Here is a 27,718-nt window from a genome sequence, read left to right on the forward strand (position 1 = left end):
CAAAGTAGAGCTGGTAGGGTCATATAATCAGTCTCGTCCGACGCACCACAAAACATAAGCGAGCGAAGTGAAAAATTGGCTCAGGTTGATTGCCCTTTCCACTTAATGACAAGGGATTTTTGCCAAGGCAAAGATTAGGTTCATCCTGTGGGCTGACATGTGGATTGATTTAAAGCCAAGTTTGGAAATGTTTAGACAGTGCAGGTGTTTGCTTCTTAGGGATAAAGCGAAACGAAAGTTAGAGAGGAAAAATCAAACCCACAATTTTCCGTCCCAGCCACACAGATACGGCTTCGCCATTCAACCTCTCAAAGCGCATCAATAAAATAGCCTGCTATGCATATAAGAGACATGGTTTATTCCTAATCCACACCACAGGAAACTAGTAGCACAAAATATACTTTGACTAAAACAACCTGTTTACATCGCTCGATTCATTGGCCAGCATCCAAAAACTACCATGAAATTTACATTAATAATGCATGTATAATCAGAAGGCAAACTCTCTCATCGAAGAGAAAGTGCGAGAATTTAGCAATAATAGTAGCCAACGAAACCAAAAGATACATCTTCTGAGGCAAAGGATCTAGGTATTTTTATAGTTGAAAACAATAACAATAACCCGTGCCGATCACGAGGAAATCACACGGATGAATCGTCACGAGGTCACCGAAGTCACGAGTTAGGCTGGGAAACAGACAAATACACGAAAGACGTCACAGTACCTACTACTTCAGATGCAAGGGATAAGCGACTAACGATCATGGCTGCATTTGAAGATTTTTGTAGGATTACACTCCTTTTTCTAGTCGTTATTTCTGCAAGTGATGCCTTCCGTCTTCGAGCTAGATTTCCTCGACCGCAAGGGAAGGATTTTGGACTTCACGCGAAGAGACATTTGTGTCCGTTTTGCATCTACGAGACGAAAACGTTTAGCCAGAAGGTAAAAGATCTTCAGCTTCATAACTGTTTTACAATTGGTTAAATTTCGGTAAACAGGTCTTAAAATTCAACCGTAGGAGCAAAAATTACATAATTGGCCTCGTAATATTCTTGCCAAATATTGCAGATCATCGGCATTTATGAAATTTATCATTCATCACTTCGTATGATTCTTTAATCGAAGGTCAATTTGATTTAGTTTTTTTTTTTTTTTTTTTCATTTGTAACATCAATCTGATTTACCGTGAATTTTCGTGAATTCGAGGGCTAATTTTCAGATTAACACCTAATGTCAAGAAAAGTTATTGTTTGACAAGCAGGTCACGTTTATATCACGTCCCATCTCTAAAGCATGAAAACAAGCTGCTGTTCGAGACCGGACTCCAGAGAAGAGAATTTTCCCCATATTTTCCCGAGTTTAATTCGTCGTCTCCTAGCTCACCCAACTTTTGTCACGCTTTTCAAAATTTGGATTTGTCACGTATAAGTGGTGCGTGACGTTCAATGTCTTAAAAATAACACAATCAAATCCTTGCCGGGTGCGAAGGAAACTTAGTGATGATCTGAACATAGAAACAGTTTTACCTTTATCAACATCAACGATTTCCCTTTTTTTATTTCACAGCTGGATCATTTTGGCTTCAGTGACAATCGCACTTTTCCACAGCGTTACCTTGTGGCCAGAAAGAACTGGGTAGAAGGAGGACCAATTCTCTTTTATACCGGAAATGAAGGAGACATCACCTGGTTTGCGAACAACACGGTGAGTATTGGTTACTGACCTTCTTACAGTTTAATGTTAAAATCATCAAAACCATCAATATTACCAACTAAGTTGATCTTAAAGATTAGGCCTTGAACTCTCAATCAGCGAGAAGAGGATCACGTTTGTAAACGTACCCCTATTACCCGAGAAACAAGAAAGTCAGATGTGGTCCAAAAATTAGACAAGCATGTTAGCCACACATTTTCGCGAGCGCTCTCTGTCAATCTGCGTGTAGAAGCGGACGAGAGGGAATTAGGGCGAACAAGGGATGAGTTGACGGCCTCTCCCCTTGAACCCTCTTCTTTTTTATCACTCAAAGTGGCTCCTATCCAATACTGAGATTTCTACTGAGTCCGGAGCGCGAGTCACGCGTGTTCTGCTCGTTAGTCTGAAACTGACAAAATTCTTTGTCTCCATTCTTTGTGACGAAAACTTTATGACAAAGTAGCCGTTGTGATCATCATCAAAGAAAGGCGGCATTTAACCCTTCACACCCTAACATCAGTATACATATTCTCTACACTTTTTTCCATACATTTGCTATGGAACTGACAAAGAGAATTTGTTTAACAATCAAGAGCTTCTTTAGTTGGTGATCGTTTCCTTTATTCTCATGACCTCAATGTTTGTTTTAGGGCGGTGCCGATAGGAGAAAATAGTTACTAATCACTCTTAGGGGTTTAAGGGTTAATCATAGCGTAATTTGAAGGTTATTGTTCATGTGAGCTAAGAGTGCAACACTTGTCTTGTACCCAGGGATTCATGTGGGATATCGCAGGGGAATTCAAAGCCATGCTGGTTTTTGCAGAGCATAGGTACTACGGCAAGTCGTTACCATTTGGAAAGCTGTCTTACAAGGTGTGTTTAATTAAGTGGCGAAAGTTATGAATGATTTAAATGGTCTGCCCTGCTGTGCCTTGTGATTAGTCTAGAAATCTTGCGCTTCCTCCTCGACCAATCACATGCAAACTAAAGGTGGCTTGATAGCGTGCGCGCGCTTTCCCTTGCTTAAGGGTGTTAGATGTGTTTATGTTGGGTTTTTATTGGTTACCTCCTTCCCTTTGTTCTAACCGGTTCGTTAGGTTCCTTAAGGTCTTATTCTACGTCACTCAATCAACAAGGAGCGATCTGTGTTGTTTTACGTTACTCATTTTGATGATGCATATGAGAGGAAGAATTATTTTTCCCCTTCGATTGTCGTTGACGGTGAGTTGGAACAGGCAAATACAGGCAGGGGTCTTTTGATCTGCGAATTTATGAACACTTCGAGAGGAAATTTTTTAGGGACTTAGTGCCTCAAAACTGTTCTTTTCGGTTGAGTCTAGCTCATAGGTCCTACTAACAATGAATTGTTCTTATTTAGGGACCGAAGTATTTAGGATATTTAACTTCAGAGCAAGCTTTGGCTGACTTTGCAGTACTTATTCATCACATAAAGGCAAGATAATATGGGTTTGCCTAGTTGGTTATTGATAAATAATTCTCATTTAATTGCAATGATCTCTTAAACATGTTAGGTGACTAATATTTTCTGAACAATTTTATGCAGAGATGTACAAGCAGGATTCTCTGGTAGAGTAAGGAAGGGAGGGGGGAAGGGGGGAGAGGGGAGATTTTCATTCATGTCATACTGAAATTCAGGAGCATGCCAAGTGATTTAATCATAATGTATTATCCATTTTATTACTAAGAGGAGAGGGTGGGGTCACAGATACCGTAGAACCCCCTTCTCCAAAAGTTATCCCCCTTAATGGTTTGTCGAATGATTCTCCTGAAGTAGTTTCTAATGCTTTGGCAAAGGCAACTCCTCACTAAATCCTCGTTTTTTTTAGAACACAGTACCAGGAGCAAGTGAAAGCCCAGTGGTCGCTATTGGTGGATCGTACGGCGGTAAGAAGCAATAGCCAGCACGTGCGTTTTAAAACTTATTTCTTAGTCGTCCTCTGCAAAACAACAACGTGAAATCACCAAACCGCGGCGGCATTTTTTTAAAATTTCCATTTGGAACTCCACGCTGCCTATATACGTTACGCTGAAGTTGAGGTGTGGCGTCGTAAGAGACAGTCAACACATGCAGCCATTTTCGAAGTTATAACTGAAAAGAGAAATTTAATTTTAATCGACGTCTCACTTGGCGTCGCTGTGTTAACTGCTTGAGATCCCTTAAGACTAGTTCCTTAGTTTGCAGGCGATGTTGTGAAATATGCACGACATGTTTACCTGACTTTCGTTAGATATATTTTTCTTTCTCTTTTGTAGGGATGCTGGCCGCTTGGTTTCGAATGAAGTATCCAAATATTGTTATAGGGTAAGTAAATGAGGCTGATGCGAGCCGTGAGAGAAATGAGACGAGAATTTGGTGCTGAGAACAAGTCATTATTTTTCAGATTGCTGAAAAGCTGACTACTAACCAAAGTAGGTTGCCTTGAATTTTTTTTTAACTCGTAATTTTTCCTAACCCAGGGCCCTCGCAGCTTCGGCGCCAATTCTACAATTTACTGGATTGACCCCTTGTGAGGTGAGACATCATCTGAGATTTCTGGATACCGAAAAATCCGCCATTCCGGTTAGAGGTTAATCAAACTATCCCCCTTCATTGCTCATTGGCTCCTGTCCTACCCTCTTCTAAGAATTTTTTCAAATCACATTTAACCTGGTCAGAACAAGTAGGAAAAGAAAAATGATTTCACCATTTTGTCAATCGTAGAAAACCTTGATCGTCATGTTCAAGTGTACTGTGATCAAAGGGTGGTCTTATTTTACATTTTCAGTCTCATTTTCAGATTTTTGCATTTGAAAGCCCTCTGAAGATAAGTGGTCTCCTTCCTCCACCTCACCACCACCCCCCCCCCCCCCCCCCCCGAATATTAGCCCATCCACTGATTCCTACGAAATTGTTAAAGTCCTGAGCCTCCTTTTGTAATCTTGGTGTTAAAAAAACATTGCATTACTTTTTGAAATTGCTAATAACTCTCTCCTTCAAATTTCTTCTGATGTATATTTTTAGAAGTTTTATCAAATTGTCACGGAAGATTTCCAACGTGACGGAGGAGAACCATGTGTGAATTTGGTAAAGAAGTCATGGGATGTCGTAAAAAATTACGGCAAAACAGGTACAACCAATGTGGGACCCAACCAAGCCTAATCAAGCAAAGTTTTTGTGATTTGTTGACTTTTTTGGGTGAACGTTGCATCACCCTAAATACCTCAATTTACGTTTTACTCTCTTGTAGATAGCGGGCGGAAAAAATTATCCAGTATATTTAAGCTGTGTTCTCCTCTGAAAACCAAAGACAACGTCACTCAGTTGGAATATTGGCTGAGCGAGACCTGGGTTAACTTAGCAATGGGTAAGTGTTAATGTTATTCGTTGTCGTCCTCATTAAATGAATGCAGGCCCAAATATTTCTCGCTGACTGCTGCATTCATTTACAGTGGATTATCCGTACCCTGCCAGTTTCTTGGAACCTCTTCCCGCTTGGCCAATTAAGGTATGGTGCATGCGCATAATTTTGTTTACGACATAAGCCTCAGTCTCGAAGTGTTCATCTTCCACGTTCTCGTACCCAGAGTCCTCGTTCCTGTTGATCACCTCGGTGAGTGAAAAGGAGTGGCTCATGGGACTAGAATGAGTTTAAAGACGCAGAGGAAGAGAGGAAGTCACGTGAAAGGAAGCGAGAGTTCTTAATTTTCTTATCTCTTAACAAGAGATTGTTCATTATATGGTGGAAAATATTTCAAGCAAATATGATTACGGTTTTTTAATCTTTTCTTAAGGAAACCTGTAAATATCTTCAAGACGAGTCATTAGACGATGACAAACTTCTGGGAGCCATATCCAAAGCTGTTGGAGTGTACTACAACAGCTCAGGCCATGCTAAATGTTTTAACACCTCACAGCAAGCTGTATCCTTCTTGGGAGATGATGGTTGGTATTTTCAGGTTGGTTGCTGCTTGGTGCGCAGTCTTGCGTAATTGAAAATCAAGCTTCGAAAGTAATTAAGGACCAGTAATTCTTTATGTCAATATCTGAGAAACTGCGCACCGACCCCTTTCCTAACCCAAAATCAACCCTAACTTGTTCTCAGTTGACAGTTGTTGGGTCAGGGGGGGGTGTGTGCCCACTTGCTAAGATACTGACATTATTCAATTAAGTAGTTTGTTGTACTCTTAATTAGAGAGGTCAGAGGTAATCTTTGGATTAGACTTCAGAATCCTTGGACTTACTCCCTGTTGTGTCACTCGCTCATGGCCTTTTGTGATATTGCTGCGCGCGTTCATACGAACAGCAAAAGATAAGAACTGTTCGTCAGAGTGTCCTCTAAGTTAAGTTGACTGGATGATTTATGTTTCGATTTAGGCTTGTACCGAGATGGTCATGCCTCTCTGTTCAGACGGCGTCAATGATATGTTTACCAAGTCAGAGGCAAGTATACAACACACTTGCATAACTGAAAATAAATATACCTTAGAATAACATCTCATTATTCCAACAAAGTGGTAAACGCAGCAAGATGGTCCAAGAGAAGTCTCAGGCGAACGCTTTGGTTCCAGAGGATGGAGTGAGAGGGGGATGATTTGCAATGGACTGGTTAGCATTCCGTCGTGGGAAATAGTAATACCCCAACTTCCTGGTTACTACACGCTAGAGAGACAGACCAGCACAAACTTAATCTCCTAATGCAGACTTAACTACCTTCCAATAATTGTGATTTGTTTCTCATCCATCAGTGGGATTTCAATGCTTATGCCAAAGATTGCCAGAAGTCACGTGGCGTGACACCGTTGGAGTACTGGGCCGAGATTCAGTATGGTGGCAAGAAACTAAAAGCTCACAGTAATATAGTGTTCAGGTAAGTTAATGATTATCTTTTTCTTGATATGAGTTTTCATATTCTCGTCTAAGATATTGAATGGTGCATAAAACAAGATCTTTTTTAAACGGATCAGAGCTAATCTCCACTTAGTAGGAGCCACTCAGTCATTACAATGTTAACGTATGCGCAGACGTTTGACCTCTGTGTTGACAACCCCACCGTTAAAGCGCAAAACTCGCAAAGAGGGAACTCTTTTCAGTTTATTTCTGCTAACGAGAGATACCTAAGGACTAATCACATAACGAATTTTTGCTTTCATTTTGTCCCATCATAGTAACGGTGCCCTTGATCCCTGGGCTGCAGGCGGGGTTACCTGTAACATAAGCGACAGCCTCATTTCTGTGCTGATTGAAGATGGCGCCCATCACTTGGACTTGAGACATAAAAACCCGCTGGACCCTCCGTCAGTCGTGCAGGCGCGAAATTTGGAGAAATACTACATCAGCAGATGGATTGCCGAAGCCGAGAAAAAGAAAAAGGATAAAGCCAAGCTTAGAATTTCTGATAAGGGAAAGTTTAGGAGTATATCAATTCGATGATCTGTTAGTTGTTAAAATATAACAGCTTTTTTGTTTATTTTTGTATAAGCCGGCTTAATCCTTTTTAAGTTTTCTACATTGGGCACGAATTTTTTTTCAACGATGTTTCTTTCCTATAAATTAAGTATAGTAAAACGAAAATTAAGGCGATCGTAGCAGCCAATCAAAACAAATACTTGACAAGGAGCTTATGAGAACAGACAGTTAACCCTTTAACTCCCATGAGTGACCAAGACAGAATTTCTCCTCACAATATCAATATAATATCAAGCGGACAAGTTATGAGAATAAAGAAAAATATCAATTATGGTATTATAAGTTGATCCAATACCAAATTCTCCAAACTAATATCACAAGAACTGTATGGCAGACAGTAAGGAGAATTACTAATGAAATCTTGGGAGTTAAAGGGTTAAGACAAAGCGCAAGTCTCTAAATCTGGATTGGTTTTTTAAGAGTTATTCTCCATCGAGTGTCGAAATTAACCCGGATTGCTTTGGTTTGCTTTACTTCCCTCTGTGATTGGTCGCGAAAACTCACACCACTCTCTCAACCAATCAGACGAGAAAACCAACCGTGACTTGGTCGTCAAGTCTTCCCGCGCTTTGGTAAGTTGTCTGTTTTTGCCTTGAGTCCTCGTTGGCTAATGATGACGTAGCCTTGGTTATGATTGGCTGTTATGATTTGTATTGTTTTGGTTTTCCGACAGTCAATTGAAAACTGCTCTAGTTTTGCATCAGATTGGTTAAGTTAATTGGTTTAGTCTCTAAACCAGCCATAGAGCGAAAAAACGCAAAATCAGTGCAATCCTATTTTACTTTCCATACCCAATTGAACATTTCCCCCATATTTTGGAGTTTTCGTTAGATAAAACGTGTGCCCAGGGTAACGAGGGTTAACAAAATAGTCAAACGTCTCGTCCATGAACCTCTCACAGAGAATTTCTCTTAAGTCAGCTCCAGACGTCTAGAAAGCAACAGGAAACTTCCGCTATGGACAAGGCTAGGGCGAAATTTTTGAGAATCAGCCTTCTAGTTTTCGATTTTCAATTAATAGTTTCAGTCGACGAGACAAAAGCTATTTCTGAAACGTTCAAAGTTTAAAATCAATGGTTTAAGAGTCGTCATAAGAAATACATAAAATTTTTATCAATATGCGCAATAAAATGATTAGTGTAACGGCAACGCGCTTTAACTTTCTAAGGATGCAACTTAGCAAAAAGCAATCGAATGAGAACCAACTGCTCGAAAAACCGCCGTAGAAATACATGGAACGGTAGGTTAAGCGTATGAACCAAACAATTTTTTATTTCAGAGAAATGTTATCGGTTCTAAAGTTGCCCTAGTTAGACTTCACCTAAGCCCGAATCTATAACTTGTGTTAGCGGGAAATAAGATCTTCTCAAGTGCAGTACTAGAACTATATCATAAAGTAACCTTTGCTAGAAAAAAAGTTAGAAATTTTTTTTACTACTTTGTCATCACATCAGAAAATAAACCATTTTCAAAAATCTGATTCTTAGGGAAAAACTCCTGATCTCAATGGAGCAGACGCTAAGAGAAATGAAGAAATCCTTCTCAGAATGTTTGACAAAAGAGGAATTTAATTCTAAGTAACACGCAAAAAACAAAAAATTTCAAAAAGCGGCTACCTTTAATATTACGTGGTGAAAGAAACAATCACACAAACAAATAAACAAAACGCAAATAGATGGGTGTGCATTCATAATTTAAACTACAGTGCGATTTAAGACAAGCCATTCTTATATTTATTTTGCTTAAAAGGTCTATAAAACCCTGTAGGACTGGCAACGCCTTCCGCCTGTATAAATACATTTAATATTACGACGTCCAAAAAAAATTATTCGCGTGAATTGTAACGTCCTAGGAAATAATTTGACTCGCAGAGCAGATTTTTGAGACAGAAATCCTACGCCTTACCTTCGAAGGCAGTGATGCACTGCCTGGCATATCCTTGAACCATAAAAAAGAGAGTAATAATGACGATTTACTAAAAAAAACAGTGGACAGTTCGTGCAATTTGCGCAACACTTTTAGCAGGGTGCTCATGCGTTGTCACGCCTTTCCCTGACGCCTGTTATCTTTGTCGTCATCATCTTCGTCATCGTCTCCGCAGAATGCTTTTTTCAAGCGTCCTAGCAATCCGCTATCATCTTCAGCAGTCGTCTTTGTTCCTTGGTCTGGAGAAATTGAAGAGCCAAAAAAAAGGAGAGTTAGTGACTTGGTGTTAAAATCCTAATTCGCTTGGGTAACTAAATTCAAAGCTTTGAATGTCGCTCGCAAATGCTTCTTAAACTGTTGCACAGCGGGAAAACGAAGCAGCTGTTGGGTGATGACCTCTCAGGTGGAGCGTTATTCCACCAGGAAATTATATAGCGTAACTGTTTCCAATACAACAGGTAGCAAAGGGGACAAAAATAAGAGGAGGAAACAAGAGAGCCTGATGGGGGATTTTTAACACTTTGTCACTTTCACACTTTCCGACTCCTCAATTCCTCCTCGGTACATCTACTTATTACAATCAAACCCTTAAAATTTAACAAACAAGATTTACAATATTTTCCCCTTCACTACTGTCTTGTCAACTTCCATTTCCTATATTGTCACAATGAGCGTTCTCAGAATCAAACTCGCGGGCTTCAACCCCCAGCAAGATGATTTGCATAAACAGATAGGCAGCTATAGTGAACGATGCGACCATCGCTATTCTCAAAAACTGCCGTCTCACGAGTCGAGCTCTGCCTTCCGGGTCTTCGTCATCCCATGAGCCGTCAGGCATAAACCGACCCAAGGGGCGCTTCTTTTTGACGACTTCTTCGAGATCAATCTCATTCGCCGTCTTTCCACCGGTGGGTGTTTCATACGCCTGCCAAGTTTGGCTGGGTGGGGCGTCTGTGTGATGGAGGGACACGAACGTCATACAAGCTTCGAGACGCAATGTCACGAAAGCTCCATTTGTGTACCCTTGTCACTGTAGTCACGGCACTTAGCCTCGCAAACTCAAATGTTGTGGAAACTAGTCACGCAAACTTTCATTGTGAAACCTTGTTTTGAAAACTCGCACTGTGACAATATGTCATGTTAACTTAAATTATGAGAATTTCCCCAAAGGGGTATTTTGATAAAAAAAAAAAATCAATTCAAACTTAAACGATCATTACTTCGTTCTTCATCGTCCCGTTTTGATTACATTTCAATGGAACTTTTTCATCGTAGTCCTATACATGAGCTTCAAATAAAGCGACACACCTAACTAAAACTCTGCTACAAGTGTACCGTGGTAGATAGTTATCACAAATAAACGAGTTCCACTCAAAGAAAAAAAAACCGACACAAAACAATTAAAACAAAAAACCAAACATAAAAACAATGGGAAAATACGTGATAGTGAAACTCAACTGCCTCCTCACACCTTGATGTTGCCAATTTATACCCTGATAAAGTGGCATTGCATTTAAAATTTCTGCTAGAGAATTCAAAATGCAGGGAAGAGGATGAGAGAGAGAGATGTGACTGTACACTTAGGCTGCCCATTGACTTAGATTTAAAATAAATTACCCACCTTTTGCTGATTTATCGACTCCATTTACTGTACCACTGACTTCATCCTCAAGCTCGGCATATGCTAACACTAAAGCCTTTTGCTTCTCATTTAGGTATCTGAGGAAAAAGCACCATTTATTCAACGTTAACCCCCTAAGAATGACTAGCACTGAATTTCTCCTCACAACGTCATCCCTGAATCACACATTAAGGCCATGAGGATATAAAGGAAATGATCATCAATGAGAGAGGCTCTTGATTGTTAAACAAATTCTCCTTGTCAGCACCTTAACCCTTCAATTCCCAGAAGTGATTCACATAAAACTTCTCCCTATAATATCCATACAGCCAGCAATCAGGTAATGAGGATACTCAAAATTATCAGGTAGAAGTCATCATTATGGTATGACACCAAATTCTCCTGACTAATTAATCAGGAAATGTCTAACAGCTGCAGGGGAGAATTAACAACCAGATCTTGGGAGTTCAAGGGTTAAGAAATGGAAAGAGACCAGTATGGAGAATGTGCATACTGATGTTAGGATACAAAGGGTTAATAGCACACGTCCAAACATCTGGCCCTTGTTAAGAATAATTGCTTCTGTCTTCCTATGAAAGACATCCATAGCATTGCGTCTCTGCTGAAATAGGATGCCAGCTCAACGTGAGTGGCCATTAGTCTCTCTCTAACACTTTGCTGGTACCCATTCATACCCTTGTTTGCCAGAAAGCACTGAGAAAGTGTCCTGTTCAAGAACACAAACAACAGAATTACCTAACCTGAGCTTTCACCAGAGCAAGTATAACAGAGTCAAGTGTGCTTAGCATATTGCCCCTCTGTCTCCTACTCATGTAGGGGAAAATGTAGAAATCAATGTCCTACAAGCTTCAATCTGACTTACTTGGGTATATGTATTTTAAAATTCACAAAATGGTCTCCTTTGCCAACGCCGTTTAATCTTTGAATGCCACGCCCTGACAGACGGAGCTTCTGGTGAGACTGAGTACCAGGAGGGATCTAAGGGAAAAAACAAAAAAGAATCAGACAAAACACTACAAAGGGGGAAAGGAGTGGTTGGCAAGGCTAGGGGCTTGGTGAGCACCCACATAGTGAGTGATCTACACCCTTGTAATAAGCTGGTTATCTTGTATTCTTTATGCTAACATCATTGCACTTTAAAACATACTTGTGAATCTCTTCAAATCATTTTTTTTAAAATGGTTTTCTTCTTGGAACAACAAAGCCACATGGATTGTATTAGACCTCAAAAACCAGGAAAATGGAACTACAGGGTCTAGAACTCCAGAATTTCCCACTGAAGCCTGAATCTTCCTAGAAACAGGAGGCCCTGGAGTCTTTCAAAACATCAATCTGTTATTGAGATATCCTTGACTGTGTAACTTACACCCACCTTGATTTCAATCTCTCCATGAATACCGGGAGAACGTATCGTGCCTCCCAGAATGGCCTAGAGATAAATAACAGAGATATTTAAAAAAACTGGCCAATGTCAAGTGCACGCCAAAATGAGTTGTAGTAGCACAATATGACTGAATTATGATCTATTGGAGGACAGATGCACAGATGTCACCATTAACAACATTTTGCTTTTTTATCATATTAAACAAATACATTCCATGTTGCTGTGGGTCTGAGCAGAAATACATCACAGGAGATGTCAAAATATGTTTGGAACATCACTGAAACACTCAGTTGCACCTCATGTGCTACTTTTTTCGGTTTTACCAAATTTTGACCCCACTTGTGAACTGACACATTAAATAAAGCACTAATCTGTCAATGAACTGGGCTTTATGAGCTGGTTTTAAGACCAATGAGATGCTTTAGTTTCTGTTTTCCTTGTAGAGAGATGCAAATCACCCCTTGTGGAGGTTTGATATTATTTTCACTATGCACACAGTGCTTCAACAAGTTTGAGAATGCAAAGATGATGAGGTACATGTACATTACCTGTGTAAAGCTGATTGTCACTGTAGAACTAACATTTGCTCCATCTCTTTCAAACACTTTACTCTCACTGACCTATGAACACAAGCCAAACATATGCCAAAAAAAGATTCAACAGTTATCCTGGGTAAAAAAAATTTAATTTACTTTCATATCTACACTTACTGACACACCAAAATTTGAACACACTGATAGATTGATTTTTTCCACAAACCTTAAATGTTACAAATATTTCTCCAGCTTCAACTGGCACCCTGACAGTTTGCCCATCTTCAACTCCTGCAAGTTAAAAAAGTATTAAAATGATGACTACATTTTCACAAAATTGACTAGCCATCTTTGTAACAAAACCTCCTCACAATTGTTCAAATCCTAAGAATGGATAGAGCTGTCCATCAAAAAAATTGTTATCCACACACCAACCAATCTGCTGAATTGTTAATAACTTCTGGGAGTTAAAGGTTTGATGAACAGCTGCATAAATTATCTCTTAAATTTTTATCGTGGTTGGGAGAATACAACATTTTATCAATTTACATACCTGCAGGAATTGGGATGGTAATTGTCTTGGTCTCATTCACTCTTCCTTTTCCATTACACTTCTTGCATGGTGAGCTAATAAAAACACCCTGGCCGCCACAGCGCCGGCAGGTTGATCTCATGTGAAAGAATCCTGTGTTAACTGTTTCCTGAAAACAAATTAACATGGTTTATGCTTCTGCTATCTTGAATAGATACCTGTGATCCTTTACTCTGATTATCCAGCTGGAGGTACATGTACTCCTGAAAAGGATTGCTGGCAGTAAAAGTAACTGGCATTTCAACAACGTCAGAGGAAGTCATCCTCAGAGTCGAGACCATCACAACTTCAGCCAAGGTTGTTGAGACATCAGTTGCCACTGCAAAAAACTATCCTTCTCTGGGATACCCCATCAAGAAAATCACACTATGCAATCAAATGTTACCCTCCAATTGAAACCATTTACAGTACAAAAAATAATTCAAGATCTCACACTAATGTAAAGAGCAAAGAGCAACAGAGATGAACAATTCTTACTTCTCCAGTTCCTTTACAAGTGGGACATTGCGAATAAGTAGTTCCAGGTTCTGCTCGTTTGCCATTGCATCTGTTACATACTACTTTTGTTCTTGTTGTAATATCTTTATTGCAACCCTTGGCAGCATCCATGAAAGACAGGTTTAAAACATGCTGAAGCAAAAATGTAAATAACATTATGAAATAAAATGCAGTTATATTTCCTGGACAATTCCCAAATGAAACACAACATGTGAATTTCAAAATTCACTGACTGATAAAAACTAATGAAAGTGAATGACATTCCAATATCATCACGATGCAATCTTCCAAGTAACTGAGAAAAATATTGAACAGAAGGTAACTATATAGTTGAAACCAGAAGTGCAAAGCCTTTAACCCTTTCACTCCTAGATCAAATTCGTAATTCTCCTTACTGTCAACCATACAATTCTTATAATGCTAGTTCTGAGAATTTAGTATTCAATCACCTAATTATACCCAAATTGATGGTTTTCTTTATTCTCATCTCATATCTGGTTGATATTGTATTGACATTGTAAGGAGAAATTCTCTCTTGATCAGCCATGGGAGTTAAAGGGTTAATAAGTTGTTTGGTTACCTTGACAATGGTGTCAGGGTGACACTTAACTGCTTCTAACTTTCAACATGTTATAACAGGAATATATAATCAAAATAAATATGTGATGTTTTGTTTTAAAGAAACTACCAGGAAGGGGAGTAAAAAAGAGGAAAAATTGTTTAGTTTTTGAATGTCTGACCTGCTGGATTTCTTGAAAGTCAGAGCCATATCCTCCACTTCTAGTCCCAAAGCCAAAGGGATTGTCTCCTCCACGAAAGAAGTTTTTTAGGATATCTTCTGGGTCAATGCCTTCACCAAAAGGATTTCCACCACCATATGGGTTACCGCCTAGAAGAGAAAATTTCAACCACCAAGGTCAGTATTTTCCTCCACTACATTTAACTTTAGGGGACAAGATTTCAATGTGAAATTTCCAAGCTTTTAACTGTAACAGAGCTGCTAATTAATCAAAATGAAAAAAACTAACATATTGAGAAACCAAATGGTTATAAATGTGCCACCACAAAGACTGTTTACCTGCAGCACCACTAAAATCTGTAGTTCCAAAATTGTCATATGTGCTCCTTTTGTTGTCATCACTCAGAACCTGTGGAGAATGTGGATTTATGAGAAACATTTATAAGTCACAACAGAACCGTAAAATACAGTTTTCTTCTCACTCATGAGGACTTCAACATGGACAAAGTGTGTAATTCTGCGAACCCCACTTGAGTGGGGTTCATGCATACGTATGAGCACTGTTACCTAGTAACGCGCAACATATTTTATGTCATGTTTCACTGGGAGTCTTTGACAGAAGCTGTGTAGTAAAACCTGTTTGGTCTGAAAAACTAGGATAGATCGAGAAATTTGAAGTGAACTACGTCTGATGTTTTGACTGTAATTTGGAAAGCTTTGTTTGCTAAGTGGATTAAGATAAAGCAGATGTAGTTTAGAAAATGGTTTTGATCTTTGAAATTCATAGAGATTTTGTCAATGAAAGCTTATGCAAATTCATGTAAGAGTAAAAGTAGGTCTTCTTAAAGCGAAGACATTGTTCACTGTAGGAAAAGGTTTCTTCACTTTTTTTTTTCTTTTTCCAATCAGGCAATGTTTGATCCCTGATCTCTCATGGATCACAGATGCAGCGATTCCACTCTGCATTCCAGCCATCAAAGGAAATGATCACATAATCATCATCAACTTCTTAAACAGTGCACGCACACTAAACTCCTTCTTCATTGACTGCTTCAGCTTTGAAGCCCACAGTTTGTGGAAGCGCCATCACGTTTTTAGTCAACTGTGCGTTTAGCTCATGGGATTGAAACAGGTTTGCAATTGATAAAGCCGGTCAACTTGTTTTGATGAATCTGCAATCGGTTACAAGGATACTTAGTGGTGTTCAGTGTCCCTGGGTAATTCTAGCGCTTCATTGTGCATGTGTAGATTAAGACTGGAATTCTTAATGAATTACACACTTTGTCCATGTTGAAGTCATACTGGTAATTTTTTTATTTCATGTCTCTGATCTGCATCCTTCACCACTCTTATCCTTTTGTCCTTTTTTTTTTACTTTTTTCCCATTTAAATTTTCAAAAGTGATGTTTCCCACACAGTAAAGGAAAGATTCACAGGCAATAACTAAAACCCTTACAATATCTTGACATGGTGTATTCAAGCAAAGAGACCAGGCATGATGAAGGAAGTTTTTTTGGCAAAATGTCATCAATATTTAAAAAATTTGTAGTCAAATACAAAAAAAATTATGTCCCATAGAATATTACCAGTGACATACCTCATATGCTTCACTTATTTCCTGAAACTTTTCAGCTGCATCAGCACCTTTATTTGTATCCGGGTGGTATTTCTTCGCCAACTGAAAGAGGAAAGTGGATGTTAAGCAATGTGTGTAACTCTGGATGCAAAAGAAATAAATTAATAATAATAAAAAAAAACATGCTCAGTTGGTACACAGGCTTGAATCATAAGGTGAAAAACACATGCTTACTTCATTGCATCTTCTGTTGATTTAAACTCTTCAGAGTAACTAAAATATAATTTATCCATACATTATGTGGGAAATAATTAACCTTTTCAGGAATATCTTGATTGATAAACAATTCCTCCTTGTCGATACCACAGGAAATGTATAAAGAACAGTATGGAGAATATATAAACTGATGTTAGGGTGTAAAGGGTTAATGAGAATAAATAGTACTAGTTATAGGAGAAAAGTAAGTGTGATGTAATGCTAGTATCTGAATAGTCCACATCTTTAATTTCAAGTGAAGTTCCTCCTCCTTTACCTTCTTCTCTGGAAATGTGTGGAGAAACTCTTTTCTCTCCACCACTTTCCTATCATCTGTAAATTCTTCCCTTATTGTTGCAGCTCATGCATGCTACAGATTATTTGCCTTTTATTAGAGGTCCTGACAAGTGTCAATGTGTTTAGAGAATGTTCATGTTGGTGTTTTGAAAAGATGACACAGGTGGTAAAATTCTGTTGATCAGAGCATCTTACTAAAGTTACAATAGGAAAGGTATCAGGGTTTCTCGACTCTTTCTTTTTGCCAGATACGATAAGAATCATGTTGAAATGTCGATCCAAAAGTGTGTCAACACCTATGTAGCACGAAGTGTACATGTACTCACATTAAAGTACGCCTTTTTTATTTCCTTTTGGTCTGCATTACGTGGCACTCCAAGAATTTTGTAGTAATCTTTCTTGTAAGTTGGATCTGTGGAGAAAAAAAGGTTTCATGACATAAACAATAACAGAATATTTCGCAAACACCATCGCTGATGGAAACACGCATGACAGTATGGTAGACGCAATTTTTTTGTACAGGACTAAGGTGAAAAATTGTTACCATCTTTCTTCTCGATTCATACGTAGCTATCACCAAAATATATTTAAATAAGAAGCGACATCAAAAAGATCATTCAAAAATTTAACTCATACCGGCATTTCCAATATTTCACATAGCAAGAACACGTGGGTTGAAATTGCGATCGTCGCAAAATATCACCGGTGAAATCTGTCTGATAATATTTGTTTTACTAACCTGACGTGTGAAATTCTCTATGAGACGAAATCGCTCCCAAAAATGAGGGGTTAATCTTGCGCGAAGACGCTGAGGATAGAGGTGACAAAGCAGTTAAAACGATTATGTAAGGTTGTTTCCGAAAGTTGTGTTATGTCAGCTGATATACGGAAGCAAGTTCTCACCTGACAAAAAGAAAATTCCATTTCTACGTGACGCAACCAGTAAATTATTTCCAATTCTTGAAAAACTGCACACAGTAGAGCCAAATCTTCGCTTGAGTGTTTCTCTCGAACAAAAATTACATCGTTGGAATAGCAGCAATCCCGTTCGCCGAGCCGCCATGTTGGCAACCGACTGGGAAAGTACATGCGCACAGTAGTATGACGCAATGGTAAATCACTATATTTGGATATTTAGATTTCTGATGAAAAGAAAACAAACTGAAAAAAGAAGGGGGAGAGGGAAGAAAATGGCAGACAGCCCAAACTCAGAGATAGTGGAAACGAATCCATTTACAAAAGAAAAAACGCCGAGTGGTCCAAAAATAAAGTTAATAATTATATCCAGATAAACCTCGCACCCAGATCTCTTTTGTGGGTGAAGCGGAGATCTGGGTACGAGATTTCTATTTTAAACCATCCATAACTTTTCCACTTTGAATGTCATGAACACTGATCCTGTAGAAATGGAATTATCGCATCAAAGAGATTGTGCTCTCTGAGACAGAAATGATTACGTGGTTTTGCCCCGTTTTTATCTAAATATTTTAAACTACGAATTGCACTCGCCCTCGGGACTTGTGCAGTTTTGTTGTATTTGAAAAATTTACACGTACTTAATGAGACCAAATTGCTCTCTGAGGGCCTCATATGATCATATGGCCTCTTTCGTTTCGCGAGCTGATGACCGCAACATTACCTTACCGCTCAGTTCCTTAGGCTTCTTGGGGTCCCAGTCACTCGAATGAAAGGAAAGTGGTTCTTTACACTTTTACTTCTAATTTTTCTCTTTAAAGAGAGGAGAGGGAGGGGAGTGGGCTGACGTTTTGCATTCACTAAACAGGTGAAACGATAGAAATTTCTGAGTGCCGCGTACAAAAACCAAGGAATGAGTGCGAATACTTAAATTTGGATCGGCTTATAATTCAGAATATACGGAAACATTGAAAGAAATTGATTTCTACCTAACACTTAATTAAGTTTTCTAACATCTTGATCTTCTAAAGAGCTAGCTTTCTTTTTAGAAGTGCCGAACATTTATACAGATTGCAATAATTTTGTATCTGTATATCATCTTCCTTGGCCAGTTTTAGAAAGGTTCTTTGGTGGGTTTTATAATGGTGTTGAAAAGCCATCTTTAGGTTTTGTCGTTTTTGAATGAAATAGATAGAAATAGATGAAAACCATTTATTAAACCATTTTGTTCATTTATTTATCGAATTTCGTTTTTTTTTGTTTTTATATGATACACCATACCTTGGTATTTGAAAATAAGAACGTTAAAACAAGTTTTACAACTTGACACATTGACGCTGCAGTTTAATTCAACGTCATCCAACCTCAGGAATTTATGACTTTATAACTGAATTTTTATTCTTAACTCATCATTTCGACTATGCGTGAAGAGAAAGCTTCCCTCTAGCATGAAACTAAACACCGAGAACATAGTGAATTGAACTATTGAAATGTTTTCCTTCAGTGCGCGCATGCGCAGGACGCTGACTACAAACTTATTCCAACACAAACTTATCCCATATAAGTAATACTGATTTTTTTCGGTTTTGACATGCAAGTGCCTTAAAGGGGCTCATCTAAAGTATTCTGGGTACAGCCCTAGGAAGAAATTTCTGGAAAACTAGTCGGGTATTAATGACAAAGCAATTAATTACCGATCACTAACTCTAATTATGGGGTCTGCTTAGTTGTTTCTTTCAGTTTTGTTTTAATCTCTATGTTTATCATTAAAACATTCCTGAGATAGGAAGCGAGTTTCACTTGTTCGCCGTCCTTTGTCTCCTCCGGATTCTTCTGTGATATCTTCACGCTTGCTGTCTTGACGGGATCAATTTGGGAGTATACTGTTTGGGGCTGTTCTTTGACAAGTTTTGCACTGTTTTCGCGGGAAATGATCAGATCTGCGTACACAAGGCCACGGTATGGAGCGGGCTTCTACATTGAACATGGAAAAGAGAATAATGACTTATGAGCAGATCGTGAAACAAGAGACATTAAATAACGATAGCAACACAGTAACGAGGTAAACAAATAAACAAACAAACAACAACAGCAACAAAAACAACATTAAATGAGAAATAAAACACCGAAGATTGTAAACGAATTTGATAAGATAACTGGGTCAGTGTTACCTTATTTTGCCTCTGATCAAGGTCTTTTTCAAATTTATTTTTATCGGTTTAGTCTTGTATTTTTTTGTTTATTTGTTTGTTGCAGAGGATCCTTTAGACACTTAAACTAAAGTCCAGCTGCCGTGCTCCAGCTGTACGCTTAATTATCATACGTGGACATTATGAATCGAAGAGGTAAATATATTAAGATAGTTTCCTGAATGAAACAGTGTTGAAAAAGAAACACGTCTTCATGTAAAAAAAAAAAATCCAACAAATAAAAGCAAAACAAAACAAAAAGAAACAAAAAAGAAACTTTTGTCAGGATTTGTGAGATGTATTACCTGTGGCGGCTTCTTCTTCTTTTTTGTCTTGTCAACAGCTGCGTAGAAATATTCAGTGTTCCCGCCAGCCTGAGGTGTCTCGCTCCCTGCAGCCTCTGTGTTGTTGTCGAGCCCTGAGTCAGTTTGATGAGACGAACGATCCTCTGGTGTCAGAGACGGGGACTGATCTACACAGGACGCCCATTGTTCAGGTAAACCACTTGCTTCTTCCTGAGGGTGGCCCGCAGTCTTTTCGAGGGCGCTCACTCCAGAACTGGCTCTGCCTTTTCTTTCTTTATGAACAACAGCGTATACATGATCCTTATTTTCTTCTTTTTTATCGCACAAAGCAGGCGGCTGCTGTATTCCTTTCTCACCACTCACCAACACTGTGTTTTCTGCCGCTCTTTACTGAATATCTGAACATCCCTCGCTTACTGAACTCAACTTTCGATTGGTCTCAATGTTATCATAGCCGCACTCTCTTTTGCAGTCGCTCACTGTTTCGTAGGTGGCCAGCCCAAATTCCGTTTGTGAAAGGGTTAGGTGAACAGTTAGCTCATTGGAGCTCTGTGTTTGTTGAACAAGCACAGGGTCGAGTGATGTCAGTTCAGAGCTCGAAGGCTTCTCGTAGGTGCACATGACACGATCTTCGTCTAAACATCGTCTATGACGCAAGAAATTAGGCTTTACTGATATGTTAAAGAGATAAAAGCGCGCTGATTGCATTGTTGAGTTATATAGGCACTTGGGAATTTTTAAGGACACGAGATAAGTGCGGAGAAGCACGAGCCGCAGGCGACTGCTTCTCTCACTTCTCGAAGAACAAGTTTTTTTTGGTTCTTTTATAATAATATACGTGAAAAAATTACTCAGTTCTGATTGGTTAAGATAAATGCAGTTTTCAAATAATTCAAAGCAGAAGAAGGTTAATTCAGTGCAAAGATAATAACAACCAGACATTCTGATTGTTCAATAATCGAAGAAACTCACAGAAAGCTAATCAAATGCGAGCCTTGGACGTCTTAACATTTGGCTACTCTGGAAATTTGCGAGCGAAACAATGGCCGGCGTTTGAAGTAGGCCTTCTTTCAACACCGCAACAACAATACAACAGCCGGAAAACAACTCTAACAACGAAAACACTGTAAAAAGCATTGCTTTTTGGTTGTCGATTTGGAAAAAGTTGTGTTAAGGTAAGGGAATTGCCAAGGCCGAAATGAAAATTACGAGCCGATCCAGCTTAACACTTTGCACGAGCGATTCTACGCCGAAATTAAAACAAACATGGTTAAACCTCGCAAACGACGATTTCATTCCATCGAAAGTGATTAGGACTCAGACTGAAAAATTTCTTGAACTGTTTTGCCGGACTTTCAGCTGTTTTGTGCCTTATAGATGTGAAAATATCATTGAGTATTACTGTTTTGATCTTACGCCGTTGTTTTGACCGAATGCACAGGTTTGAATAAATTGTTTTTGCACTTGATGCGCGCGCTTTGCTTCTGCGTAATTATGATAAGCTATCTCGTATTTTTTATATTTATATTATTAATACGTAATCACATGATTTTTCTGGTGCAATTTGGAATACATAAGCACTTGTTAATTTTTTCAAAGACGACAAATTGCACTCGAAATCATGTGATTACGTATTAATAATATATATAATTTCCATAGTTACCCCCAAAATCGTGTCACCAATTAATTTTCACCGTCGTTGTCGTTGTCGTTGTCGTTGTCGTTGTTAGTGTTGAAAGAAAAAAAAATTAATTTTTTTTTAAAAATAAGAAACGTAAGTGTGTTCTTTTCAGTGAAGATTTTAGTCAAGGGTCGAGGGTGAAATGTCAAGGGTTCAAAAATGTCCTTATTTATTGATTGATTTATTTCTTTGCTTATTTAAAATTTATTATTATATCATTCCTTGTATCACGTGGTCGTAAGATTTCCCACCTTCCTCCAAGTGACAGAAATACCAGGATGTTAGCTCTCTAGTTTCCTCTCAGTTCAGCACTTTCTCGCATTCTCCTACTTCACTTGCGCGTGTTTCAGTGAGTTATTCGTAATGGAGGGTTTTTTATCAGCGTTCTCCCTTCTAAATAATCTTTGTTGGAAGTCTTTTAATATTTCCATTAAAAAGACCTTCAGAGAACGTTGTTAAAAATCCTATCAAAAGTAAAACCACGACTTCATGAACTTCTATATAACGTGGTTCTTGGTAGGAAGAACGATATTCTTTGCCCCGGTAATACGAAAATCTATGATTAAGTACCTCGATATTTTTAGTCCCTTAGCGGGCTCAAAAGTGGAAACGTGCGAATGGCTAAGAGAAAAGAGCGGGGAATTTTGCGACCAAAAGATACCAAAAATGTTTATTTAAAACTATGAATACGTGATTCCCAGAACTTCACGAAGTCGATGGGAGGAAACTCATAGACGAACTTTACATCTTATGTACAAAAAAAACCGGCGCAAAAATACGACTGCGACGCAGGTAGAGGGGAAGCGGAAGGAGACACTGATTACTCACCGATGGCTCGAAATTTGCTCTTGTTTTGAAGCCCATGGTCCAAATCGCCTAAACTTTATAGACTAATTTTTTCTCTAAAATACTTCAGCCGTCGAAACCCGTCACCAAAGAGGTTTCTTGACCGTTGAAAGAACCGCCAGAAATGACCAAGTTTTGTTTTGCGTGATCCAGGCGCGGATGTCGACAAATTAATAAACCTCTTGCGCTCGAGGAAACATAAGTAATAATAAACAATTAAATAAATAAATCCTTGACATATTTTGAACCCTCGCCCCTCGGCTCTCGACAAAAACCTACGCTCAGTTCTTTTCGAAGCATTGTCAAAAAGTGAACGATACAATACTGCATAAACTGCTGCAATTATGAGAAGGACATTAATATGGATTTTAAGTACATGCCCTTTTGCACAGTTGACTGATTACGTGGATAACTCAAGGTAAAAAGTAAAGGAGACGAAAGTAATGTAAAGACACACGAAAAGGATTGTTCCTCATGATAGAAAAAAAGGTTAGATACGAAACAAAAGAAAACACAGTGAAGGGCACTAACATTGTTTATCGTGGCGCCGACGTCTGCGAAAGAACATAAGTCCGAAAGCGACTACAAGGAGCAGAATGAAAATGGCCAGTAGCACCACCACAATCACAACCAGGTTAGGCTTGCCAGCATGTACATCGTCTGCCAAGGGATATTCAGTGACAGTATTCCCTGACGTGACCCCATAATTATATGTATAAAAGAAGAGGCTGTTTCAGATAAGGAATGGAACCAAACGTTCAGATGCAACTTTTTAAAAATAGTAAAATCATTTTGATTGATTAAATCCACCTGTTCGCATTCTCAACACAAATTCAACGTTGCTCTCATAAAAAAATTATACAAATACTGTAAAGTCAATTAAACGATGATGATAATAATGGTGGTAACTAATAACAGAACAGACAAAGGAACAACGCATGGAAGTTGAAAAACTGATGGTAAATTTTTGTTTCTAGTTTTTTTAAAGGTTCTTTTCTGTATCTCATACCAGTGCTTTAATGATTGCCTATCCAGATGCGCAGATTAACAGTAACAGTGTGGTACAAATTTATTTTACATGGAAAAATTACATAAGTAAATGAATAAATCTTTGCATGAAAAATGGTAATAACCAAAAAAAGGGTAGATAAGCTTTTACCTGTAGTCGCAGTTGTAGATGATCCTTTGACCCGAGCAGTTGTCGATGCCTGGGATCCATAATTCCGTCCTAAATTAGAGAGGAACACAAAACCAAAGTTAGTAATTAACTATAAGCATTTTCAATAAAAATTCAACGTTTTTCTAACATATAAAAATTGTACAAATACTTGTAGGTAGATATTAAAAATGGTAATAACCAAAAAAGGGGTGGATAAACTTTTACCTGTTGTCGCAGTTATAGATGGTCCTTTGGCCCGAGCACTTGTCGATACCTGGGATCCATCATTCCAGCCTAAATTAAAGAGGAACACAAAACTATAGGCATTTTCAATAAAAATTAAACGTTTTTTTTAACATATAAAAATTGTACAAATACTTGTAGGTAATAATAATGATAATGTTCACATGCATGAAAAATGGTAATAACCGAAAAATAGGGTGGATAAGCTTTTACTTGTTGTCGCAGTTGTATATAATCCTTTGACCGGAGCAGTTGTCGATGCCTGGGATCCATCAGTCAGTCCTAAATTAAAGAAGAACACAAAACCAAAGTTACAAATTCACTACTAGCATTGTAAATAAAAATTCAACGTTTTTCTAACATATAAAAATTTTACAGATACTTGTAGGTAGATATTAAAAATGGTAATAACCGAAAAAAAAAAAAAGGGTGGATAAGCTTTTACTTGTTGTCACAGCTGTAGATGGTCCTTTGATCCGAGCAGTTGTCGATGCCTGGGATCCATCATTCCAGCCTAAATTAAAGAGGAACACAAAACTATAGGCATTTTCAATAAAAATTAAACGTTTTTTTTAACATATAAAAATTGTACAAATACTTGTAGGTAATAATAATGATAATGTTCACATGCATGAAAAATGGTAATAACCGAAAAAAAAAAGGGTGGATAAGCTTTTACTTGTTGTCACAGCTGTAGATGATCCTTTGATCCAAGCAGTTGTCGATGCCTGGGATCCATCATTCCAGCCTAAATTAAAGAGGAACATAAAACCAAAGTTAGTGATTCACTATTAGCATTTTCAATAAAAATTCAACATTTTCCTAACGCGGAAATTGTACAAATACTTGTGGGTAATAATAATGACAATGCTCACAAAAGTGGTAAATAACAACAAACCAGAACAAAGAACCAAAAGTATGCACATTTTGTTTTTTATTTGTTTAAGGTTTGTCTGTTCCTTTTCTACTTACATATGTGTAATAAATTTAAAGTTAAAGATTTTCAGGAGTTTCAAGGAGTAAGTCGGGGGAAGTTATGCCACGTTACTATATTTATACTTACATTCAGCGCTGATTCACATTATCGTCTAGACATATTTGTTAGTTAGGTCAAGCCTTCGACAGTCACAACGCCAATACTTACCTGTTGTGGTGGATGCCGTCGCTTTCGCTGATTTTTTCTCTAGACAAGAATGTGAAAATTCACTTATCATTGCAATAATGTGATTTTATATCCTATTTTAAATGGAGCGCAAAGCAATGGTAACAGTGTGGTATCTATACATGGAAAAAAAAGACAAACAAATATATACATAAACGATTAAATAGATATATTAAAATAATTTAGCCAATTGTATAACAAGAAGTCCTTATTGGCTCACTATTAGGATCCAAAGTGACTTTACGGTCTATCTAGCATTTATAATATGCTATGTAATCATTTTAGCTTTCTTCCTCGGTGTAAATGACTTTCAAGAGAGGGACTGGGCCGTAATACGATTGACCTATTCTTATTCTCAGTTTTGTGTAATGTGAATAAAGGGTCTATTACCTCCTCCACCTTTAAATTCACATATGAATCCTGCTCGGGATAAGCTTGAAGTACAGCTGACATCATTATAGCGTCCAAAGTTACCACTATAATTTCTGTACATTTGCGCGCAGTTCTCTTCACCATTTCCGTTGCTAGGTTGTCTAGCTGCCCAGGGCCAATCTCCTTTATTGGACGCATTGACTGTGCTGTTATCACTTAACCATCTCCACACTCCAGTTGATGTATCTTTCCTCAAACCTATGAAGTATTCACTGGTATTTTCGTTTTGGATGGTTTGATTCAGGAAGTTCCACTCCTCACGACTCTCAATAGAAACAAGGTTATATCCAGACTGTTCACATATTGTTTTGCTTCTTTCCCAATCGTACCAGTTACCATTGCTCCTATAGAAAACGTAGCTGGAACCACTGAAGTTCTTCACATGAGCTGAATGTAGAATTGAACAAAGGCACACCCTATTCATTAACTGTTGACCTTATCAGCTGATAACAACTTGGGAACAAGCTTAGAGGCCGAAACAAACTGCTCCGACACTAATATTCTTTAGAGTAAAATAGCATCCAAAACCGACTTATTTGAACATTTATTCAACTGTATTCGAATGTAAACAGCTCTTTTTGGTCGATATAGGTATGGATCTAAATCGGAATTAATCCATTGTTTTCCTGGCTTTGTTTTGCATTTTGCCTCTTGTTTTTTGTTATTTATTTGTTGTTGCTGTTGTCTTTTGTTCGGTGTGTGATTAGCTTCATACGAAGAATATTTGCTCCATTTTCAAAGTTCCACTCCTTACTGATCTGTCGAATAAATATCCCCCTTAATAATACATTATTTTACGTTTATTTTGATGTTGGATCCTAAGCGCTAATGTGTGGAACAAGCACAATGCCTGTTATGCTCTAATTTTTCTTGAAATATTTTTTCAATTAGCTCACCTGAACAATACAAAACCTTAATTTCGGCTATTTTATCACCAAAAAATGGCTGCATCGATTGTAAATTTGAAATGGTTTCGTGGTGTCTATGTTTCGACGATAAATTCTACAACTATTACAAAATTCGAAAACGAAAACACAGCGACTATAAACGTACAATTTTTTTGTCTGAACTCTGCGACTGCTGAACTACAACTAACCGACACGACCGATTCGAATATTAATTAGTTAAGACTTAAATTAATTAGTTAAGACTTAAATTAATTAGTTAAGACTTAAATTAATTAGTTAAGACTTAAATTAATTAGTTAAGACTTAAATTAATATGCAGTGTTTTGTTCGGCCGTCCTAACGGACGGCGTTAATGTTAATGACCAATCGTTCGCCGTAACAGTCTGAATACATCGCGATATCTAAAGTGCAGTGGGCACTATCTGTTTTGCCAATTACAGTACCAGCCTTTTTTCTTTTAACAAGCAACCATACTTAATAATCAGCTTTCAAAAACAAAAAAACAAAAAAACAAAAAAAAACATGTAGATGTTAGTCTAGACATTTTGCTTACCAGCATCACTCTTTACGTAAATGGCTCTAGTTAGCACAAGAAGAGCAGAATATATCGTAAAACACACTTTCCCCATTTCAACAAGCAACTGTCTCCCTCAGTGTGCTCAAGCTTTAAAAACAAAACTGTTTGCAAATCGCGGTATGATATGTGTATCAGGTCCTTCAGTTCCGCACTTGTAAACATGTAATTTCGTCCAAGTCGAGTTAAGACAAGATTGTCAAAATCAAACACACGCACGTGTATCAAGCACGAATGTAGTTTTTCTCTTTCAGTATCTGAAAAATAATCTTTGTTTTCTCTATGATTAGCTTATAGCAGCTGATTTTTCAGTTTAGTCCTCGTAAATCAGCTTTATCTCCTTTTTCTACGATTTCCTTCAGAGTTTATCAGCATAAACCTTGTTGTGTTTAGTCTGAAACGAGTCTGAGATTTCTCAGACTACTTTTAGCACTTTCTATTCTATTTCTATTGTTGGACAAAAATGAAAGTTCTGTTTAAGCTCTGAATGATAAAAAATGAGAATGATTACGATGTAGACGCTTTAATGACGTTTACGATTATTACTAGACCTTTTTTTTATTTTGATATACATAAGTGAAAGAATCAAAGAGGACGCATCGATTCTCTGTTACTCTGGGTTTCGCGCCTAAGCGCTCGTCAGACAGAACTTTATTCAATGAAGAACATACCTCCTTATATACAAATTAGATGAGTAGCTAAT

General features: G+C 38.0%; 3 protein-coding genes and 1 pseudogene across 4 annotated transcripts; 1 reads left to right on the forward strand and 3 right to left on the reverse strand.

Annotated features, from left to right (window-relative positions):
* The first annotated feature begins 628 nt into the window (after positions 1 to 628).
* On the forward strand, positions 629 to 8,833 carry LOC131777215 (lysosomal Pro-X carboxypeptidase). Its single transcript, XM_059093452.2, has 14 exons — positions 629 to 943; positions 1,568 to 1,705; positions 2,465 to 2,566; positions 3,072 to 3,146; positions 3,541 to 3,598; positions 3,968 to 4,016; positions 4,172 to 4,226; positions 4,716 to 4,821; positions 4,942 to 5,058; positions 5,144 to 5,199; positions 5,486 to 5,650; positions 6,069 to 6,134; positions 6,440 to 6,561; positions 6,860 to 8,833. Exons 1-14 carry the CDS (start codon positions 764 to 766, stop codon positions 7,122 to 7,124), a joined length of 1,554 nt encoding a protein of 517 aa, XP_058949435.2. The 5' UTR covers positions 629 to 763; the 3' UTR covers positions 7,125 to 8,833.
* Positions 8,763 to 17,698, reverse strand: LOC131777223 (dnaJ homolog subfamily A member 3, mitochondrial-like). 2 transcript variants are annotated; one of them, XM_066161042.1, is made up of 14 exons: positions 17,505 to 17,697; positions 17,341 to 17,409; positions 16,928 to 17,013; positions 16,071 to 16,151; positions 14,813 to 14,882; positions 14,475 to 14,623; positions 13,714 to 13,866; positions 13,198 to 13,345; positions 12,871 to 12,935; positions 12,660 to 12,731; positions 12,100 to 12,156; positions 11,590 to 11,705; positions 10,707 to 10,804; positions 8,763 to 9,324 (listed from the first exon to the last, which is right to left on the reverse strand). In XM_066161042.1, the coding sequence occupies exons 1-14, from the start codon at positions 17,662 to 17,664 to the stop codon at positions 9,200 to 9,202; spliced, it is 1,449 nt and encodes a 482-aa protein (XP_066017139.1). In that variant the 5' UTR covers positions 17,665 to 17,697; the 3' UTR covers positions 8,763 to 9,199. The 2 variants fall into 2 exon arrangements, with proteins under 2 accessions (XP_066017139.1, XP_058949448.2); XM_059093465.2 differs by lacking the exon at positions 8,763 to 9,324 and adding an exon at positions 9,337 to 10,036 and having other exon boundaries at positions 17,505 to 17,698.
* A 1,528-nt stretch (positions 17,699 to 19,226) lies between these two features.
* Positions 19,227 to 23,761, reverse strand: LOC131777283 (uncharacterized; annotated as a pseudogene).
* Positions 23,762 to 24,099: 338 nt separating this feature from the next.
* LOC136278257 (C-type lectin domain family 4 member F-like) lies at positions 24,100 to 27,070 on the reverse strand. The gene is made up of 4 exons (XM_066161767.1): positions 26,995 to 27,070; positions 25,492 to 25,920; positions 25,084 to 25,122; positions 24,100 to 24,221 (listed from the first exon to the last, which is right to left on the reverse strand). The coding sequence occupies exons 1-4, from the start codon at positions 27,068 to 27,070 to the stop codon at positions 24,100 to 24,102; spliced, it is 666 nt and encodes a 221-aa protein (XP_066017864.1).
* Between the last annotated feature and the right edge of the window lie 648 nt (positions 27,071 to 27,718).

This window comes from Pocillopora verrucosa, chromosome 14 (genome assembly GCF_036669915.1).
Source record: "Pocillopora verrucosa isolate sample1 chromosome 14, ASM3666991v2, whole genome shotgun sequence".
NCBI lineage: Eukaryota > Metazoa > Cnidaria > Anthozoa > Scleractinia > Pocilloporidae > Pocillopora > Pocillopora verrucosa.

Excerpts from the sequence above, each read along its gene's own strand:
- LOC131777215 (XM_059093452.2), top strand. The coding sequence starts at position 764 with ATGGCTGCATTTGAAGATTTTTGTAGGATTACACTCCTTTTTCTAGTC. Across the intron at positions 1,706-2,464 it reads CCTGGTTTGCGAACAACACG|GGATTCATGTGGGATATCGC; the intron begins GTGAGTATTGGT and ends TCTTGTACCCAG. Across the intron at positions 4,017-4,171 it reads TATCCAAATATTGTTATAGG|GGCCCTCGCAGCTTCGGCGC; the intron begins GTAAGTAAATGA and ends TTCCTAACCCAG.
- LOC131777223 (XM_059093465.2), bottom strand. The coding sequence starts at position 17,664 with ATGGCGGCTCGGCGAACGGGATTGCTGCTATTCCAACGATGTAATTTT. Across the intron at positions 11,706-12,099 it reads ATGGAGAGATTGAAATCAAG|ATCCCTCCTGGTACTCAGTC; the intron begins GTGGGTGTAAGT and ends TTTTTCCCTTAG. Across the intron at positions 10,037-10,706 it reads AGTCGATAAATCAGCAAAAG|ACGCCCCACCCAGCCAAACT; the intron begins GTGGGTAATTTA and ends TCCATCACACAG.
- LOC136278257 (XM_066161767.1), bottom strand. The coding sequence starts at position 27,070 with ATGGGGAAAGTGTGTTTTACGATATATTCTGCTCTTCTTGTGCTAACT. Across the intron at positions 25,921-26,994 it reads TTACGTAAAGAGTGATGCTG|CTCATGTGAAGAACTTCAGT; the intron begins GTAAGCAAAATG and ends TTCTACATTCAG. Across the intron at positions 25,123-25,491 it reads TGAATTTAAAGGTGGAGGAG|AGAAAAAATCAGCGAAAGCG; the intron begins GTAATAGACCCT and ends ATTCTTGTCTAG.